A 20467-nucleotide genomic window follows, 5' to 3' on the forward strand; every position below is an offset into this window, starting at 1 on the left:
AAACATAGGGTGAAAGGTATCTCCCACGGGAAGAAGCTGAGCATTAAAAATTTGGCATTGCCTATTCTGGGGGAACAAAATGAGTGATTTTGGAGTGAAGTGAATATGTCTGGTCTGACTCCCCTCCTGACAAGTGGGTATGAGAACATATCTCACGGGTTTGTCTGTGCGATGACAGAGAGATGGCATGAGGAGACCAGCAGCTTCCATCTACCTGTTGGAGAGATGACCATCACACTAGATGATGTGGCGTGTCTCCTAGGCATTCCCATCACTGGGAGACTCCTTCCTGATAGAGAGGTAACCCGTGAGGAGGGGTTAGAGATGATGCAGACAGACCTACTGTTTACAGAGGAGGATGCCGCTAAGGAGCTGATAAAACAGGGTGGTTCTCACATCAGTTTTGGTGTACTGAAGAGGCAATATGAGGAGCTCTTGAATAGGTGTAATCAGCTTCTTGAGGTTGACACAGTGGAGGAGGAGAACGAGCGAGCTGTAGTTAGATTAGCCTGCGTTAAGGCGTTTCTGTTGCTCTTGCTTGGCTGGACCATTTTTTCCGCCAAGAACAGCAAAAACATTAATCTGCTTTGGCTGCTTGCGCTGCAAGATATGGACGAGTTGGACAACTGGTCATGGGGTGGGATGGGACTTGCTTTCCTATATGACCAGTTATCTCTTACCTCCGACTCATCTGTGGCCTCCATTGGCGGTTACATGACATTGCTTGTGGTAATAATTGTTTTTCTTCTTTTTTACTTATTGGATCGTAAATGTTTAGTTGTTTGTATAATTCTTGCGGTAATATAAATATTTGTTTCTTTGTGTTTGCAGGGATGGACTTTGGCGCACTTCTCGAACATCATTCCGAGGATTGATGATGATGCCTACGACCATACTGTTTCCCCACTTGTGAGTCAATGGAAACCTCCTAGGGGCTTTACTGATCCTCGTCACTACAGAGCTGCCATCGATGCGATGGACCTTTCTCATGTCACCTGGATGCCGTACGAGAGACGACGACACCTCACGCCCTTTCAGGATATATGCTGGTACTCAGGATGGATCATGGCCAGCAGAGACAGGATGGTCCGTCACTTGCCAGAGCGGGTTCTTAGGCAGTACGGGTATGTCCAGAGAATTCCCAGGCCTCCTACAGACATAGAGGATCTTGCGGCGGATGATGTGGCCCATGCCTTCACTGAGTTTGCTCTACACGTCCTCAGCCATCAGCAGAGGGGTCATCCGGTTCCGGATAACCAGCCATGGGCTCATACTAGTGGGTACATGAAATGGTTCGTTAGAGTATCACATCCTATTGTGAACCCCCCTGCGGCCATTCCTGACTACGCAGCTGATGCCCCTCCTCGTCCTGTCCCTGCTTACGAGGAGGTTCTTGTTGAGCAGCAGTGGGCCAGACATCCTCCGAACCCATACCAGATCATCAGCAACATCAGGGCTAGAGTGGACAGTGCACTTGGGCATCCTGATGTGTTTGGTAATCCAGAGGTTCTTCGCATCATACAGGGCATACAGTCTGAGTGGAGCATGCTGGAGCAGATGCCGACACCGCGGAGGAGGAGTAGGAGTCCACGGGATGGACCAGCATGACTTGGCTTTTATGTTTTATGACTTGTGTAGTTTTATTTTTTGTTTGACATTTTGTTGGATTTCGTTGTACTCCGATTACACTTACGCTTTTTAGCGTTTTTATAACATTATCCGTTATGTTATTCGCTTATTTTATCCCGTTATTTTTCGTAATATAATTATGAGTTGATGTTGATTGAATGTATTATTGAATGAATGATGAAAATTATGTTCTTGAATGAATGTATGAAAGAATGATTGGAAAAACAGGGAGAAAAGAGGTTTCCAACTCTGCTGGTTGTATGCACAGACTGTGCGTGAGTTAACTCACGTAGTGCTTAATGTGTACGCAAGTTAACTCACGCAGTGTTTAACACTTGCGTTACTTAAGTTGCGCAACGCATGTTAACTAACGCATACATTTACACTTGCATTAGTTAACATGCGCAAGGGCAAAATTCAAACTTAATTGTGCGTCTCATTTTTCATCATTGACTAAAATGGAAATTTCCTTACATAAAATATCCAGAGTTATATAATTGGAATTTTTATTTGAAAATTTCAGCATAAAATTAGCTGGCAGAGGATGCTTAAGTTGACTGTGAGAATAACTACTCCGCCATGTTGTGCACTTCTTGTCTCAAAAATATTCTTAAACAAATCCCGTTGTTTCTGCCTATTACTGTCTTTCTCGTATTAAAAAATGGTTACTTGAAAATTCATGAATGTCCAGATTGTTTGTAAGAGTACGGAACATTTTTTCCTTGCAATATAATAAAGGGTTAATTATGTTTTTGGTCCCTACAAAATTGCGACCTTGTAAGTTTAGTCCTTACTTAATTTTAATAGCATTTTTAATCCCTACAAAAAAAAATTTACTTATAATTTTAGTCCCTGCTAAAATAAATTTTGTTTAATTATCCTTAAACTCTTAAATTTTTTAACGATTCTTTTTATACAAGTTTAGAACACTATGAAAGGTTCATTTACTAAAATTTATAATTTTTTAACATGAAATAAATTAAATATGAATTTTTTAAAACGACAAAAGTTTAAGATATAAGTAACAAAAATATGGACGTAGAAATCAAATTTTTGCGATATTTTTTTCGGAGGACCTTTTAATAACGTTCTTAACACGCCTGTAAAAAATTGTTGAAAAACTTAAGAGTTTAAGCATAAATTAAACAAATTTGGATTGAGTAAGGACTAATATTGAGTGCAGAAATTTTTTGTAGGGATTAAAAATGCTATTAAAATTAAGTAAGGACTAAACTTACAAGGTCGCAATTTTGTAGGGACCAAAAACATAATTAACCCTATAATAAATTCTCTATACCCAACAATTAAATCACGACAAAGAGTGTTAAGAAGGACATTACGATATTCAAGAGTCGGGGTTCGATCAAATTTTTTTGTTTGTTCATTATAAGTGGTGAATTTCTAATCTACATACTATTTGACAAAAAAAATACCACAATAAATAATACAATATGAATCAGATGAACTCGGGACAGATGTTTTCAACACTAGTATTTTTTTATATACACAACTAGAAATCAATTCTTCTAATAGAAAGGTAATGTCCAGAAATTCTATTACTGGTGATTAATTAACCAGAAAATAGAATAGCAAGTCAATTACACATTAAGTAATAATTATTTCAAACTTGACCAGTTGTAACAAATGTAACAATACTTATCCCAAATAACACACATGGGATTTTGAATAACAAATGAAACATTAACAAGGGAACTATTAGAAGTTCCAGAAATTGACCAGTTGACATATAATATCGAGTGCCTCTTATGGCTTCAAAAGACACCAATAGCAGTAGGATACAAAGCCTTATGCTTGTAAGAAAGAATATGTGGAACATAAGTAGAGGTCCGTTTCTTAGGAGGATCCATGGAAGCTAAGGCTGGTTGGTTCAAATATGCATACTTGCTTTTAGTCCACCTGTACATGACAAAACTAATACTATTATTATTATTTATATTATTATGTACAAACTACAAACTCCTTTAAAATGGTTTCATTTATGATCATGAAATGAAAAAACAAGATAACATCATATAAAAGGTTGTGGGGTCTATTGTGTATTAATAGAATGAATGACTGAAGCATTTGCTGTCTAGATACATTGTCAATTTTAGTCTCATCTCTTGTAACCAAAAAAAATAATTTTAGTCCCATCTCTAATTCCTGTATTTCTTTACTTTCACTCTTTCCATTAGTATTTTTTTTTTTTTTAATGAGAATTGGTATCCTTAATCTTCTAAATTTCAATTGCTATTATCACCGAGATTAAAGCAGGCGATATATGACTGTCTAGTTTCATTTTTTTTGGCCTCATATATTTTAACTTTTAAATTTCAAATTTGAATAAAAATACTTGTATCATCACTTTTCATCATCGAAAGAGACCTCGGTTTAACCAGTAATCAATCAATCTGTCAGTTGTTCAACTGTAGTTGGTTGTACTCTTTTAAAATCGGATCAAGCTATAGATTGAATCATGATGAATTATGGTTGGTTCATTGCCAATCTGTCAGTTGGTTCAACCGGACTATTAGAACTAAATCAAACTAGAATGAATCGAGCTGAGCCATGGCCGGTTCAACCAATTCGTTTTTATGTTTTATTTGAAGTTTGAATAACAAAAGATCAATACTTGTTTATTTATTTGTTAGTCATCAAGGTGAACCGTGGTTCAAACTATTGATCTCACTTATTTGATCTCTAGCTTGATTGCTTAATGCCTATTACAAATCTTGTTAAAATATCACGTCAAACTACCTTGTCCAAACAATTTAATAGCTTGATGTAAAGTTTTTCCAAGATACTAACCAATCTTTTATTCCCACGCGCACTTCTTTGTCCTCATCAACTTTATTGCCACAATAATTTGCCCCTACAACCAAATTGATAGTCTCTTTATTGGCCTCATCTTCATCACCCTCATTCTTTAAGCTCAGTTCAAACCTCAGATACTCTTGCTCCTATAATCAAATAGCAATTAATCATGTTCATAACATGCTTTGCACAAATTTATAAATTAATCATGTTCAAAAGAAATTAATCAACCACATGAAAAATATATGTTAATTATGTAATTTATAAACAATTTTGCTTGGATGGAGCTACAAAGATGATCTAGAAGGAAAAACAAAACAAATCATTTTATTTTTTATGCGGATCAACCATAATACATACACATGCACACATATGTACCTTATATTTGATTTATATAGACATATAATTTGAATTATAGATAGCTGCTGCAGAGGATGCAAACTATATGTCACTTACCGTGAGGTTGCGCGCACGGAGTCTTGCTGCAGCCTTGATAGCAGCAAGGAGATGATCCTCTTCCACAATTCGCTTTTGCCTCCAAAACTTGGCAATTTCGCGCTTTGTCACACTCTCTTCTGTTCTTGGTTTTGAGATGATTCGGAATTTTGGAAGCGGAGGAGGAGGAGGTGGTGGTGTTGCTGCCCTTGAAACGGTTGCTTGTTCCTTTCTTTGCTTCATTTCAACAAATTTTGAGCTTTTTTCAATTTGTCACTACTCACTGAACTTCTAAGCTATATCTAAAATAGATTTGAGATTACGGATGTAAGCAACTAACTATCCAACCTCCTTTCTTCCACACTACACCAGTAGATAGACTTTTTGTTGCAAATGGAATTTCTTAGTCGGAGAGCATAAGCAATATTTATAGCCCCTTTTACTTGCGTGGGGAGAACATAAACAACAACAAAAAAGGGACGGTTGTTGCATCTATTTTATGTGTAAAAATGAAAAATAAAACATAACACATTCCGTCCTACATCATTAGTCGGTTGGATGATTTCACATAAATTAAGAAATGTAACTAATTTTGTATGAAAGAGAGAAATTATAAGTTATTTTCCAAAATTAATTTTCACTATTAGTATGAAAAGGATAAGTCCTCGTGAGCTTAACTCAACTTGTAAGGACAATGCATTATATATGCAAGGTTCAGGGTTCAAATCTCGGTCACCACCAAAAAGTATGAAAAAGATAAATTAAATAATTGAAATGGGATAGATAAATACTCCATATTTTATTACAAGATCACCCATGATGATGGATGGATGTTTCACCTATTTAGCATCATGTTAAATACCACTCATGGTGTTTGTAAAAAAGGATGACTATCTCTCCAAAAAAAAAAAGGAGGACTATGGAAGCTTCCTCTCTTCATTTTTTTGAGATCACTCTAAGTAAATTATATTAGAATAAATGATTTTTGTTAAAATTTAATGATTTAGAGTTATTACACTTATCAATTTAATAATTTTTTTTAGTAAGATACTAAGTTGTAGTGATCGAGTGCTTTTTGGAAAATTTGATTAAATATGATATTATATTTCAATTATAATTTATAATAATTTAACTAGGAAATTAATTTGAAATCAAATTGTAATAAGAAAAACAAAACACTATCATCAATTTTTTTTTATCTATATGAATAAAACATAGAGTAATGATAAAAGAAAAGTCATCATTGTTCACGTACAAGAGTAATTCTTTACATGGTTTTGACATGGGCAGCACTTTATATCACCAAAATTCAAAGAGTGATGTTCATACAAATTGCAGAAAGACACATGCAAAACAACTAATTAGACATCAATCTCGGACAAAAAAAACTAATCAAACCCCACAAATCTTATGGAAATCGATGACGGCTCTTTTTTTTATGAGAAATGATATTTATACAGTTATTTTAAAATAATATTTTCTTTCATCTTTTAATTGAACAAAAACAATAGACGGAAAGAAAAAGATAGAAAATATCGTAAAATGATTGTACAAATATTATTTCTCTTGTTTTATTGATGCATAAGTATTTAATAAAGGAGAATGTTAACCAGTGCCCCTGGGGCATTGATTAAGCACCAAATGAAGTAAGTTTTTTATTAAAAAGTAATGTAATTATTACCTAATAAAAAATGATAGTTTATATTTCCAAGACAAAAAATTCTATTTATAGATTCCTTAACCAGTGCCCCGGAGGCACCGGTTAACAAGACCCTTCAATAAATTATCAAACATACATCCTAAAAAATTCTACAATTAGAGAGCCCACGGTAAAAAAAAAAAAAAAAGAATAGGAAAACAAGGGTGAAAATATCATATTCCAATTTTAATTTTTAATAATTGTCCTTTTGATGCAACAACTAATTAGTCTCTTCAATTAATCATAGCAGCTATCAATACATGATTGGTTGGAGACTCGGAATGGTAAAAGACTCGAACACTTTTAACAAATGGTAGAGAACTCAAATTATATGCTCAACAAGTTTCCGGCGGAGATTAAGAACGCCATGGTTATCAGTATTGGGTAGCAATTCAAACAAACAAACAAAAATCAACGCTTTGAGATTTTTCTAACATTAATATGGGACTCCAATTCTATCAAGTTTGGGTCCGAATAATAAAGATAAGGGTCTTGTTAACCAGTGTCCCGGGGCACTGGTTAAAGAATTCAAAAGTGGAAATTTTAAATAAAAAAGAACACTTTTTAAACTTTTAATGCAATGACTGCACAACTTTCAAAGCAGGATACTATTATATTTGACTCCTTAACCAATGTCCCGGGGGCACCGGTTAACATTTCTCTAAAGACAATCATCTTACGTCTTTTTCTCTTCTTTCACCATTAAGAAGGTTCCCATCCCTATCAAGAATCTTCAATGGATGGTTGTGATCCTCATATGACCCGAGCAACTTGCGATTATAAAATATATTTCATAGTATAGTGACGCATAGTATATATAATTTTATTCGTCCTCAATGGCAACTTCTAATTCTTTTAATCAGTGGATAATGCCATGTTAATAAATAAGTCTTGGTGTGAACCAACTGCTATAAAACTTCCTCTCATTAACCCTTATCCAAAGCAAAAGGCCAACTACAACAGTATTGCCAAATATTTTAAACACAATAAATAACTAAGTTGCAGTTGTGATGATTTATTAAAGAAGATTAAGGCATCTATCATATTTTAAATGGTATATTATATTGACAACTTTCTGTAAGAAAATGATATTATAAATACATCGTACTATGAGAAATATCAACTAGTTTAATTGAGAATTACAGCAAGTTGTACCCTATATATTTTTAAGTTTTAAGGTATAAAAGAACAATGACTAGTGCCTACATCACAACTTGTAATACAAGAAAGCATACAATGAAAGCAACAGTTCAAAGATAAAAAGGAAAAGCAAGGTAAAATCTTAACAAAAGAAAGGGTGGGGGTAACATGAGTAAAAGAGAAAAGAAAAAATATTTACCAAAAAATAAAAAAGAGAGAGAAAAGAAATAAACGATAGTGATAACACTGATTTAGAATTATGCTTCTGAAGGAAAAGACTACATTGTCATAAGTTGGCTTTTCAATTCATAAATTCTATGAGATTTGGCATGAGACTGATAAAACAAAAAGTTACTCTAGACGACCTCATCATATTCATTCATCCAACAAACAGCTTCCGATTTGGCATCTCAAGTTGAGAAAGCTGGTGTAATAATCATTGTAGTTCTAATGTAGCCACTTGCAATAGCTCACAGCGTCTGAATCAATAGTCAAACTACACTCAAAAACCAAAACTTTTTCCATTTAGACATCGAGATGGCTTTATAGAAAAATAATCAGTTGTTCACGGAGCAATAGTGTATTACACTAATGACTAATACTAAACATTTCTCCAGTTTAAAGTATATGAAAACTATAATCTGCCAATTAATCCTGCCAGCAAAACCATAAAGTTCAACATCAAAGAAGTATTACACCTTTATCCTGGAACACCTTCATAGCAGATAGTTCTATAGACAAACATGGAATATAACTTCAACAGTCAATTTCAAGTTTTTGACTACACTTTCCCCATATTATCCATTTACAATATACATTTCCTCAGGTAATTATTATCATTTTTGCAAAGATGTCAATAGCACACAATTTTTACAGAGCTACAAGACATGAAGGGCACCGAAAAGAAACCCTTGCTGCAGTGACTATCATCATTTTCATTCATCCTTGTCATATGGGATTTCATATGGGTGTGGTTGTATCTCCCCTTCCTTCCCGGGGTGGCCTTCTGGCTTTTTGTTGCTTCTCTGTTTGCCTGCAGGTGTTGCTGGTTTTGCTGATTCCGGCTCCTTGGTGCTTTCTTTTTCTTGGTGTTTTTGGTGTGCCTCTTTTCTTTAGGGGTTTGTGTGCATCCGGCCTCGCTTGTGGGGTTCCGGGTGTTCCCCCTTTGTGGTGGTTTGTAGGAGTACCGTTTCGGTGGCTTTATTTGTATATTCTGTACTCTATTCTTACTTTTGGTGTGTGTGTGTGTCTATATATATATATATATATATATATTATATTTGCCATTCAAAAAAAATATGGGATGTCAACATGAGAAGTCTAGTTTAATAGTTGTAGTCAATTGTTATAGCTCAGAGTTTCTTAATCAACCGCTAGACTCCAATTGGGGGAGGGAGGGAAGGGACTTTGATTGTTGGTTCCAGTTAGATGTCGAGATGACTCAGTTTTCTTAGAAAATACTCAGGTGTTCTAAGAGTAATTCTAAATATTTTTCCTGTTTTATGTATGTGAAATTTATAATCTGCCGCCTAATCAAACCAGAAAATATGATGCACATAAAGCTCAATGCTAAAGAAGTATTACACCTTCAGCCTGAAACACCATAATAGCGGATAGTTCTATCGACAAACTGATATGAAATAATAAAACTCAGGACGATAAAAGAGGATTAACTCTCTGGACATGGGCTAGTATATTGTAACAATTATCTAATGAACTCAGTTAAATATTAGGGGGTGAAAGGTATATAAACAGGGAGAAAGGAGAAAGTTGGGGGTCCTATGTATCATTCTTTCAATTTCAATAATCATTGATCAATTTCATCTAATTACAAGAATTGAATGATCGGATCATCTTAATAAAAGAACTGAATGATCAAAGCCCTGTCCAACCACACTTTCCCCATGTTATTCATATATGATATTCATTTTCACATGTAAGTATTATCACACTGCGAAGCAATCAAGGCACAAATTTTTGAGAGATATCAGACATGAAGGGAAGGGAACTGAACTGACAATAAATATGTTGTAAGAGAACAGGGATCAGAAATGTTGAATTGTAGTCAATGTCCTCCAAATAAAATAAAAGGTGTTGTGATTTTTCTCCACACAATAAACTTTATCTCTGTGATAACAGATACTTGCTCTCCAGCCCTCATTCTTGGAGAATTAGGAACCCATAAATTAGATTGAATAGAAAGAACACTTTTATGAAGAAGATGTGAAAGAATACCATAGAAAACTCTCCTCAACGGTTCCCCCCATTCTACAACAGAGTCACTACTCTGTTCACTAAAAGTTTATACTCAATGAATCTTCTATATCCTTGTATTCTCCTATTTATACATGCTACTCTCTGATAGGGAACATGTGCCTGTGGATCAAGTGAACTTCGGCCAGAATCCAAAATGGCCTGCTGTTTGGAGGGTGTACTCACTCAGAAAGAAAATGGGGACAGAACAGAGTATGGGAGGAATGAAGTTCGTTATTGACGTGGTAGAAGGTTCCACTTGGATTCTGTAGTGAGTAGAATGAGCTCATAACTAGGGGTGAGTGTACGCGAGGGTGCCACTTACTCACTTAGGTTGTTGCATGTTTGTTAGGAGAGAAATCCCCTCTAGCAGGAGCTTCGCTCTGGTTTGCTCATTGTAAGAGAGCCTATTTCTTCCCCAACTAGTTCTCCTTTATATCCTAACCGTGGGACTTAAAAATCTAGATTCACTGCAATTGTAAAAGAAGACAGTTGCTGCAGACACCAAATCAAAACTGTTGAATTAAGCTCAGACGTCTCATTCAAAATTGGATCTTAAATCATATTTACCAAAGTCACCACATGAACCTGAACCGTCTGATCTTAATCCAAAAGTACTGAGTTATTGACCGTTGCAACTACACACAACTATAGGGAATCCAAATCCTAACTGAAGAACAGAAAGTATGTCTTAGAATTGCAAATGTTTATGTAGTTACAACAAGTTACCAAATAAAACAGCTCAACTCGGTAATATTCACCAGTGGTGACCTTATAATTATTCTTTCTAAAGACTACAAAATTAAATGCCAACGTAGCATACAATATGTAACCAAGCATAAGATGGTGCTCTATTTACCAAAAGCAAGCAACAATGACCAAAGTTCCAAAATGAACATAATTAAGCTTCAAGATACATCATTTTCATGGCACATGTATTACTCTTTCCCTAAAATAATTTAATCCAAGCATGTAGATAATTTAATTCTAATCTATTAATGAGAGGTCAAATGGTTAATGAGCTACGAGAACGAATTGTTTGAAAGAACCAAGTTTGAATCCTGGGTTGAACAATCCTTGTATTAGGTTTTTATATTAGACCTAAAACTCATTTTATAAAACCGGTTTGTAAGGTGACGATGTCTCTCTTTATTGACTTAGGTTTTACTTCCCTCCGCCTAAACATGGGATTAATATTCTAATACAATCAATTACCAATTGATCACAGTTTGAAATGATATTTCTATTAATTTGCAAAGAAGATTCAGTAACCCTAACTCATAATCCTAATTCAAATAAGATCCAACAAAAATGTAAACGAAATAAACTACTTTATTCCAACAAAAGTGTATAAAACATTACACCAACCATATACACACTCTATATATTAACATGCCAATGAAAGATCCAAAATACACAAGTGAATTAAGTTTCAGAAGTGATTCGAAGTGCTTTGGATTTAAACCTATACCTAGGAGCTCTAGGAATAACTTGACTAGGACCCATATGAAACTGACCAGGAGTATTAATAAGAGGAGGACCATCATCATATACATAACCAACAAGATGATTGCAGTTATTACACTTGATCTTCGTTCTCTTTCTTTGAATCCCCCAGTAATTGATTGTTTCGAAGAATGGACGGATCTTATCTTCTTTTTCGAATTTGAACTTGGTGGCGTCGATGGTTGAGAAGGAAATTGAGTTTTTGTTTCCAGCTTCGAAGTAGAAATCTGGTGGGTAGGTGTAGGAGGTGTTGAGGTTGAGGTTTGTGTTGCATTCTGAGCAGGTGTAGATTGAAGCCATTGTTGTTTGGGGGGGGTTTGTAATTGGAACGGAGAAATGAAAAGAATTTGTTTCTGAGAAAAGTCGAAAACGCGTCGCAGTTGATTCTGGACCGGCATACTCTTGTTTCTAGAATGTTGGGGGAACCGTCGTTTCACACACTAGACGATGTCAGCCTTGAAAAATTGATCTAACGGCTATGGTTCATCCATTGCAATTTGACCAATTTTATACGGTTTCCATGAAGCCCGGATACGGATATGCGGGTTTTTCAAAATTTAGGGTACGATACGGTTAAGATATGTTAACAAAAAATTTATACTAAAACTTATATGTATGTAAAATACTTGAAGAAAATAAACATTAATTAAAAGAACTCAACACAAATTTCATTCTAATGTTGATTAACTCAATCACCTCTCTCTCGTTACCTCCATCCATATAATTTTAAGTGGTTCATGGAGATACAATTCTACTTATACATATCTAAAATTGAATCATATACATCTCTACTGAATGTTTACAACATTGTCTCACTTTTTTACTCTTCATCTTTTTGTAGGATACTTATATATTTATACGTATCCTTGTGTATCTGCAGAGTATCGTATAAGTATCTGTTAATTTTTTTAAAAAAAATTTAAATAATTAATTTTAATACTTCGTGGGTGTATATTCGTGGAGTATCGGGTATCAGATACGTATCCAATATGGATACGACTCCGTTTTGGAGTAACTAACCCCGACTTCATTTTAACCTCAGCGGTATTTTTTTTTTTTTTTCCTCCCTAAATCACAGCGAGAGTGAACCGAAAAACAACAACAAGCAAATGAAAGAGGCAAGCATGGATCCTGCAATGTATATGCTCCCTCTTGAATTGATCATCCAAACCCTACTTCGATTCAAATGCGTTTGTAAGTCTTGGTTTTCTCTCATCTCCAATGATACCCAATTTGCACTTTCACATTTTCAATTCACCTCTTCAACTGCAACACTCACTCGTAGAATCATGTTCATTACACCAGTTCCATATCGTCATTGTCTATCTATTGATTTTGAAACATCTTTTAAGAATGATTCTGCTTATGCTTCCTCCAACATTGATTTTATGCACCCCCAAAATCATTTTGATCTTCAATTCAAAGGCTCTTGTAGAGGCTTTTTACTTCTTCACTGTTCTTTTCACATCTATATATGGAACCCATCCACTGGATTAATTTCACAAACAATTACCTTTGTCTCGTTATGGTTCCTCTTCATATTCATATAAAAATTATTTCTATGGTTTTGGGTACGTACGAGGAGTCAACAGATGATTACTTCTTGGTCACAATTTCTCAAGACCCCAAATTAGCTAATACTAAGCATTTGGAGATTTTCTCATTGAGAGCTAATACATGGAAAGAAATTGAGGGTATTCACTGCCCTTATACCAATTCCTCTACTGATTACCCTAAAATAATAGGGTCTCTTTTTAATGGGGCTATTCATTGGTTCGCTTTTCGTCATGATCATTTACGAAAGGATCTTATTCTTGCCTTTGATTTAATCAAAAGGGAACTTTTTGAGATCCCTCTCCCATTTGATATTGACTATGAAGCTACAACTTGTGATGTGTGGGTATTTGGAGAATTTCTCAGTATATGGGCTATGGATTATGCTAATGATACAGTTGAAATATGGGTGATGAAAGAATACGAAGTGCATTCGTCTTGGACGAAAACTCTTGTTTTGTCTATTGACGGCATTTCCACTAAGCTATTTTCCCCTATATGTTCTACAAAAAGTGGTAATATCATTGGAACAGAAGATGGATGGAGATTGGTGAAGTATAATGACAAAGGACAGTTGATAGAGTGACACTACTATTCTGGCAGTACACATGGAACTGAAGTGGCTCTTTATACAGAGTCTCTGCTTTCACTCCCTGGTGACAATGAGCAAGCTTAAAGAGATGACACAAACAAGAAGAAGAATGAGGTTTTGAAATATTCTCCTTCACCATTTTCTTGATATTTATAGTTATATTGTGCTATGAACTCGAGTGTTGTAGAGTAATATGTGTTTGACTGCATTTGTAACATGAGGCATAATGTGGTAAATTAGTCTCATGAGTTTATGCATGTCGATCAAGATCAAAATCACAACAGGCAATAGGCAATTTGATTATTATCTTCTCAAAACATAACATTTCCATTATCCTTTCGCCCTTTTACAGGTCAGTACTTCGGCTGCATAATATTTCCATTAACCTTTAGCCCTTTTTACAAGTCAGTGCTTCGGCTGAAAACTTATAAAATGGATTAGGGTTATATTATCATCACCCATCAGTATTTTCCTTGTTTCCATGGCTCTTTACAATAGGAAGATAAGATCATCAGGTAAAGTTTCAAGAAATTGGGGTAAGGCGTACATGTTTTAAACTTAAATTTAAGTGACACACCCATGTTATTTAACTCACAATTTCTGATGATTATACTATACACAAGGACAACCAAGCCTTATCCCACTAAGTGGGGTTGGCTACATGAATCAAACGGTGCCATAGTGTTCTATCAAAAACGATGCAGCGGCCCTTGCTCATTTGACACCGTACTCGAGCTATACAGCGCGTTGCTTCTAGGCAACGACCTAGCCTTAACACTATTGCGTATTTTTGATTCATATCAAATAGATTGGACAAAGTTTTATGTTTGTTGCCCAAGCTTAACACAACCCTCTCCTTTTACCAAGGCTTGGGACCGGCGATGAATAGCAAAGTTAAACATAGGCAGGATTAAAATCGCTAGGAGGGGTTGAACCTCCACCTTGTGGTTAACAGCCACACGCTCTAACCAACTGTGCTATTTCAGCTTGTTTATGATTATTATACTATATGGTTCCTAATGTTATAATCCCTTTAATATCTTCCAAATTTCTCTGTTTGTACACTATCTTCTATTTTCCACCTTGTCTTAGACTGGATGCCATGAGGAAAGAGGGTGAATTATTATGTTTGGAGTCTTGTGTCCTCGCAAGAATTAGGAACTAATCAAGTTGTAATTAGAAACAATCATTGATTCTATTTGATTTTTTAGTGTGATGTAGATGAGAAGTGGTTTATGCGATCGATTTGTATTCTTCTTATGGAATGATATGCGTGGTTCTTCAATTTTGTATAAGATAAAGATTTGATATTGTTCTATGATCACCAACCTTGTTTTGTTATTTTGGGGGGCTAGATGGGACGTAAGTTTGATTATGAGACGAGTTAGAAAAACATAATTGTTTGTTGGTATATTTAAATTTGATCGTTGGGTTCAATAAAGAGATATAAGTGTTAGTATCCCTGATGAGTTAGTTTATAAATTGGTAATGCTGAGCATAAGATATACTGAAATAATAATGTGGTAAAGGTCTAAAATCATTGAGTTTTGTAAGGCAAGTTGAAATTCAAAGAACTATAGCTTCTGTATCTCGGGTGTGGGTAGGTTTTCTACAAATTATGTTTGAACATTGATAATAGGAATCAGGAGTACATACGATGGGCTGGAGAAGAAGCATGATGGCATTTCCGGTGCTTAGTTGCTGCATGATTATGCAGAAAAATATAGTTGAACAAGTTTCCTATCAGTTTAGAGACATGTAGGCTCAAACTTGGTAAAGAAGATTTGGAAACCTAATTGCTGATTTAGACAAAACTAAGATAAGATTTCCTTTCTTACAATCTTACCAAATTTCTCAAGCTTTAAATCTCTAATATGGTTTAGACTAAACATGAGGGCTATAACCAACTTGAAGGTATTTTGGGGTTCAATGGGGTACTGATAATTTGTGTTCTAACAGTTGTTTATGTTAATTTGTCTGCTGTTGTTGAATGTTGATATTCAAATCTACATTTGCTTATTTGGATTGCTCTAATCTATCTTGCAGTGCATGAGCTCAATTCAAGTAGACAGTGAATTTTGAAAACCATCGGTGCATACGCCAACCGATGCTTTCGTTTGTTATATTTTGTGAGGGAACTTCAGCTTGGATTAGGAAGCGGAATGGTGTTGTGCCAAAGTTTTCCTTGCTTCCACCCTACAAACTCTTCACAAGCAGCCAAATGTACTCATAGATTTTGGAAATTTTAGAAGACCCTCCAAAATTGAATGACTGGAATGTAATAAACCATAATTTGAAGTCATTTAGCAATTTTTGTGGGAAAAAAAGTAAGCTTCAGGCTTGTAAGTCCAATGATATAAGGATGAAAAATTGAGAATTGTGAAGGGAGACTTTTATCATTTTATCAATCTTTTTTAAATTTTAACTTGCTACATTTTGCAGACACAACAAATGATGAGCTCCTGCATTTTGGGATTTGCACTAAAACAGTATTACATGTACACAGGACTTGGAATAGAAATAATTGTCACATCAAATATTGTTAAGTGCTTAAGACCATTTACAATGGTCTGTTTAATGACAGATTCAACAAGAAAAAGCCTTGCAGTGGTATGTTTAATGTGCAAGTGAAATGACATGGAGGAGAGAAGTGTTTAATCCGTTCAACACAATTTAATGTCTCCCACCTGCCACGCGTTGCCTTCTGGTTGGAGAGGAAGGAGAGAGAAGCTGAATGTTGGAATGATGGGGGACCCGTGTTGGCTTTTCCTGGTTTTTAATTTTTTTAATAATATTACATCAATTATTTCGTTGAAAAATAATTTTAAAAAAAAAATAAATATATCAAAATTCATGATTTTTTTTCTCTATAAATAGAGATTTGGTTCATTTCATTTGGACACAGAAAAAAATACCAAGTTTTTCACTATCTTCTTCTTATTATATCTATTTATTAGCAAACTAAGTGAAGTTTTAATCTTCTTTTTAGTGAAATGGATCCCAATAAATTATTTAAATAAATTTTTTAAATATTTTTTCAGTTTTTATTTATTTTAATTTAATTATAATCGATAATTGTAATTTTATGTAATTATAAAAACAAAAATATAAAATCAAAGAAGAATAAGAAATAAAAGGTGGTGGGGTACAGTAGGTGGTGGGGTAGAGTGTTGAATGAAAAAACCATTGGAGAGGTAAAAATTGAATGAGTGTTGAATTAAGAGAGAGAAGATGATGTGGAGTGTTAAAAAGTGAAAAAGTGGGTGTTGAAGGGTGTTGAATGTGTTGACCACAGTAAATGGTCTAAGAGAAAGAAGATTGAAATGAAAGTAGTACTTTTGATACTTGAACTGATTGGATTCAGAGTTTGGCTGTGAAGTGGAAATCACAGAGTAAGTTTCTTTTATATTAGTATAGAAAGATTAGGTTAGAAAATGGGGACAAGCTGAGTGATCGTTTATTTTGTATGATGTATATAAACATAACACTACAAATTGATGGTGGCATTTAACATGGGAAAGGATAATCCTTTCCCACCATGGGTCAATTGAGTTCTACCAATAGATTAAATGAAGAACACAATTTTATCATAGTCCATCAGTACTGGATTTTTTCCCCACCATCTTCCCCAATTATTTGCTCTCTCCTCCATTCTCCACTCACCCACCACCACCAGCAACATGGAGGATTTGAGTAGAAAATGAGTTATGTTTGGTTTTTCTCTGCATGAATCATAACAGTCCATTTTGTGTAATGAAATTTGCTTCCAGATTCAATCGAATTATTGTGTTCCCAAATGCTCCCTTAACTTCTCCGAACCCAAATTCCAAAATCTCAATTAAAAAATTGTGTCTTGAATAATTGCATCTTGGAACTGTAACAATCAGACCCCAACAATTTGAAACATGCAAGGTTAAGTTAGTAGTATTAGTTTTTTGATTTATTCAAATCTATAAAGTCAAAAAATGGTGGTTTTTGATATCTCAATGGTGGTTCCACATAACTGACTATAACAAGCCAGCATAAACGAATTCATAAAATCCATCACTCCTCCTAATTCCAAATCAGGGAGAAAAATAATTAGAGAGTGGGTGTTGTGATTGTACACAGAAATTGAAGAAAAATTAGAAGAGTATGGAGGAGAGAGAAAATAATTGAGGAAGATGGTGGGGAAAAAATCCAGTACTGCTGGACTATGATAAAATAGTGTTCTTCATTTAATCTATTGGTAGAACTCAATTGACCCATGGTGGGAAAGGATTATCATTTCCCATGTTAAATGCCACCCAAATGGATATAGAAACAAACGATTTCTCTTCATTAACTACTAAAGAAACTCAACGCATGACTCAAGTGTTATAATTTTGGGCATTCTTGTGAAGAATTTTTCGAAGTATTCTCAATTATTATTGTTATTATTAGGCTTAAATTATAACATGGTCCTTTTTTTTTTGTCAAGATTATAACATGGTCCTTTAAGTTATTTAATTGTAACAAATTGGTTTTTTAAGTTGATTAATTATAACAAGTTTGTCCTTTAAGTATTTTTCGTACCGATTAAGTCCTTTAAATTATTTAATTGTAACTTACACTTTTAAGATTTGAAATCCCCTAAATTGTTACGGTTAAATAACTTAAAGTCCTAATTGGTATGAAAAAACTTAAAACCAATTTGTTACAATTAATTAACTTAAATGACCTAAGTGGTACAAAAAATACTTAAAGACTAATTTGTTACAATTAAATAACTTAAAGGACCAAAGTAATTTAGTCTTCTCATTGTTGTTGTTGTTGTTGTTGTTGTTATTATTATTATTATTTTGGTTATAATTATAAAACTCTTCAGATTTTTAAAAGGTCAAAATTTTGTTATTCCAGTAGCAATAATAGTATAAATACATGTAGAAATATCACAAAATATAAAAGCTAGCTAAACAATATGTTTCCTTAAAAAAAGGTTAAATATGGTTTTAGTCCCTATAAATATATCAACTTTTCGTTTTAGTCCCTCTAAAATTTTCCATCAACTTTTAGTCCTTATGAAATTTTCAATCACTATTTTTGGCCCCTATTTTTAAGTAATTTTTTGTATTTTTTTTAATGAAATTATTCAGAAATATGTAGAATATTGTAAAAAACACTCCAAAAAAATTAGAATTTTTTAAAACATTATGATTTTTTAACAAAACATAAATTAAATATGAATTTTTAACCACCAAAAATATAAAAATTCATATTTAATTCATGTTTTGTTAAAAAATTCTACATTTTTTTGGAGAGATTCTTATAATATTATAAATTTTTCTACAAAAATTTGAATTCTACATGTCAGTTTACTTTAAAGGATGGACCAAAAGTGAAGATGAAAAAATTTTGGGGACTAAAAATTGAAGATTTTTTTTAGAGGGACTTAAACGAAAAGTTGACGTACCAAAAAAATATGCAAGTGACTCACATTTGACATTTTGTTTAGTTCGAAATCTCGTACCAACAGACTATTTTAAGAGTTATGTTTGATTATCAAGACAAGGTAAAATACTTCAAATTTTACCTTTTATCATAATTAATTTTCTTAAAATTTTATTTTAATTCTCTTTTAGGTAAAATTGATTTCTTCTTAAATTGATTCGACCTTAGTTTGGCTATATTTTTTTTTTCTTATTGATAAATAAGATATCAAATTTTTTGAAGCTCAGAGACAAATTATAGTGCTAAAATTTAGGCTTATATTAAAGACATGTATAACTCATTAACTCTGTAAGGGTAAATGGATTCAAAGACTTTGAGCCTCATGCCTTTTGGTGGCTTTAGGCATTTTTTGAGAGAGAGAGAGAGAGAGAGAGAGAGAGAGAGAGAGAGAGAGAGAGAGAGAGAGAGAGAGAGAGAGAGAGAGAGAGAGAGAGAGAGAGAGAGAGAGAGAGAGAGAGAGAGAGAGAGAGAGAGAGAGAGAGAGAGAGAGAGAGAGAGAGAGAGAGAGAGAGAGAGAGAGAGAGAGAGAGAGAGAGAGAGAGAGAGGGTATGGTTTACGCCATAGAGAACTCTCTATAGAGGATCACGGCAACTCACATCCTAATGTGGACGGTGCATGCAATAGAGTTGAATGATATCTATCAACTACAATAACATGGGACATACATTCATACATACATATACAACTAGAAAGAAAAAAAAGTATAACATTAATATTATTCATGAAATGACGCACATGATCAGTCTCATTTCAACATATGGAAAATGCAATGCCAATTGAATTCTCAAGAGACATACGTTACAAACACACTTGAAGGCATCAAATTGATAGCAGAATCTCAAACGGAAGAAGCTACAAAGATGAAACCAAGTGAATTAAAAAGACTGCTACACCTTGATCAAAACTCAAGAATTTGTCACCTCTTTTTCATGTATGGAGGCAAATCCGCTTCCAACTGAAGTGATTCAACTACTGAAAGGTTATTACTTGAAGACCTGTTGTTTTCTAATGGTTAAGGGGAAAGCTCCAACCACGTATAAACATGCATCATTACCGTTGACATACGTAAGGGTTGTCAACCAAGAACATCAAAGGAGACAGATTTCACTACAAGAATTCCTCAATCTACTAACCAATACAAAATTGCATTACTGGGGGATTTAGGCCCTCAGTAATTACTGGCGGAATAAACCTTCAGTAACATCCAAAAAACCCTCAATAAAGTTACTGACGGAAAAATCCCACAATAATTTAGTGAGTTACATTACTGACGGATAAATCCGTCAGTATTTTCAATAAAGAACCTACGAATTATTACTGAGGGATATAATCCGCCAATAATGTAAACACACATGTCTTTGCTTTACTGAGGGAG

At 34.2% G+C, this 20467-nt stretch overlaps 2 protein-coding genes and 1 pseudogene across 3 annotated transcripts; 1 reads left to right on the forward strand and 2 right to left on the reverse strand.

Moving 5' to 3' along the window:
• Positions 1–3085: 3085 nt before the first annotated feature.
• LOC146920210 (Big1) lies at positions 3086–5280 on the reverse strand. Of its 2 annotated transcripts, none has more exons than XM_085713636.1 (3): positions 4900–5280; positions 4438–4589; positions 3086–3546 (listed from the first exon to the last, which is right to left on the reverse strand). In XM_085713636.1, exons 1-3 carry the CDS (start codon positions 5119–5121, stop codon positions 3402–3404), a joined length of 519 nt encoding a protein of 172 aa, XP_085569762.1. In that variant the 5' UTR covers positions 5122–5280; the 3' UTR covers positions 3086–3401. The 2 variants fall into 2 exon arrangements, with proteins under 2 accessions (XP_085569762.1, XP_085569761.1); XM_085713635.1 differs by having other exon boundaries at positions 3086–3561.
• Positions 5281–11284: 6004 nt separating this feature from the next.
• On the reverse strand, positions 11285–11849 carry LOC146920211 (methionine-S-oxide reductase). Its single transcript, XM_085713638.1, has one exon. It carries the CDS (start codon positions 11774–11776, stop codon positions 11396–11398), a length of 381 nt encoding a protein of 126 aa, XP_085569764.1. The 5' UTR covers positions 11777–11849; the 3' UTR covers positions 11285–11395.
• Positions 11850–12523: 674 nt separating this feature from the next.
• LOC146920212 (F-box/kelch-repeat protein At3g23880-like) lies at positions 12524–13732 on the forward strand (annotated as a pseudogene).
• The last annotated feature ends 6735 nt before the right edge of the window (positions 13733–20467 follow it).

The sequence above is a fragment of the Medicago sativa genome, chromosome 5 (assembly GCF_051527215.1).
Source record: "Medicago sativa cultivar Bolivia chromosome 5, Bolivia_mono, whole genome shotgun sequence".
Lineage (NCBI taxonomy): Eukaryota > Viridiplantae > Streptophyta > Magnoliopsida > Fabales > Fabaceae > Medicago > Medicago sativa.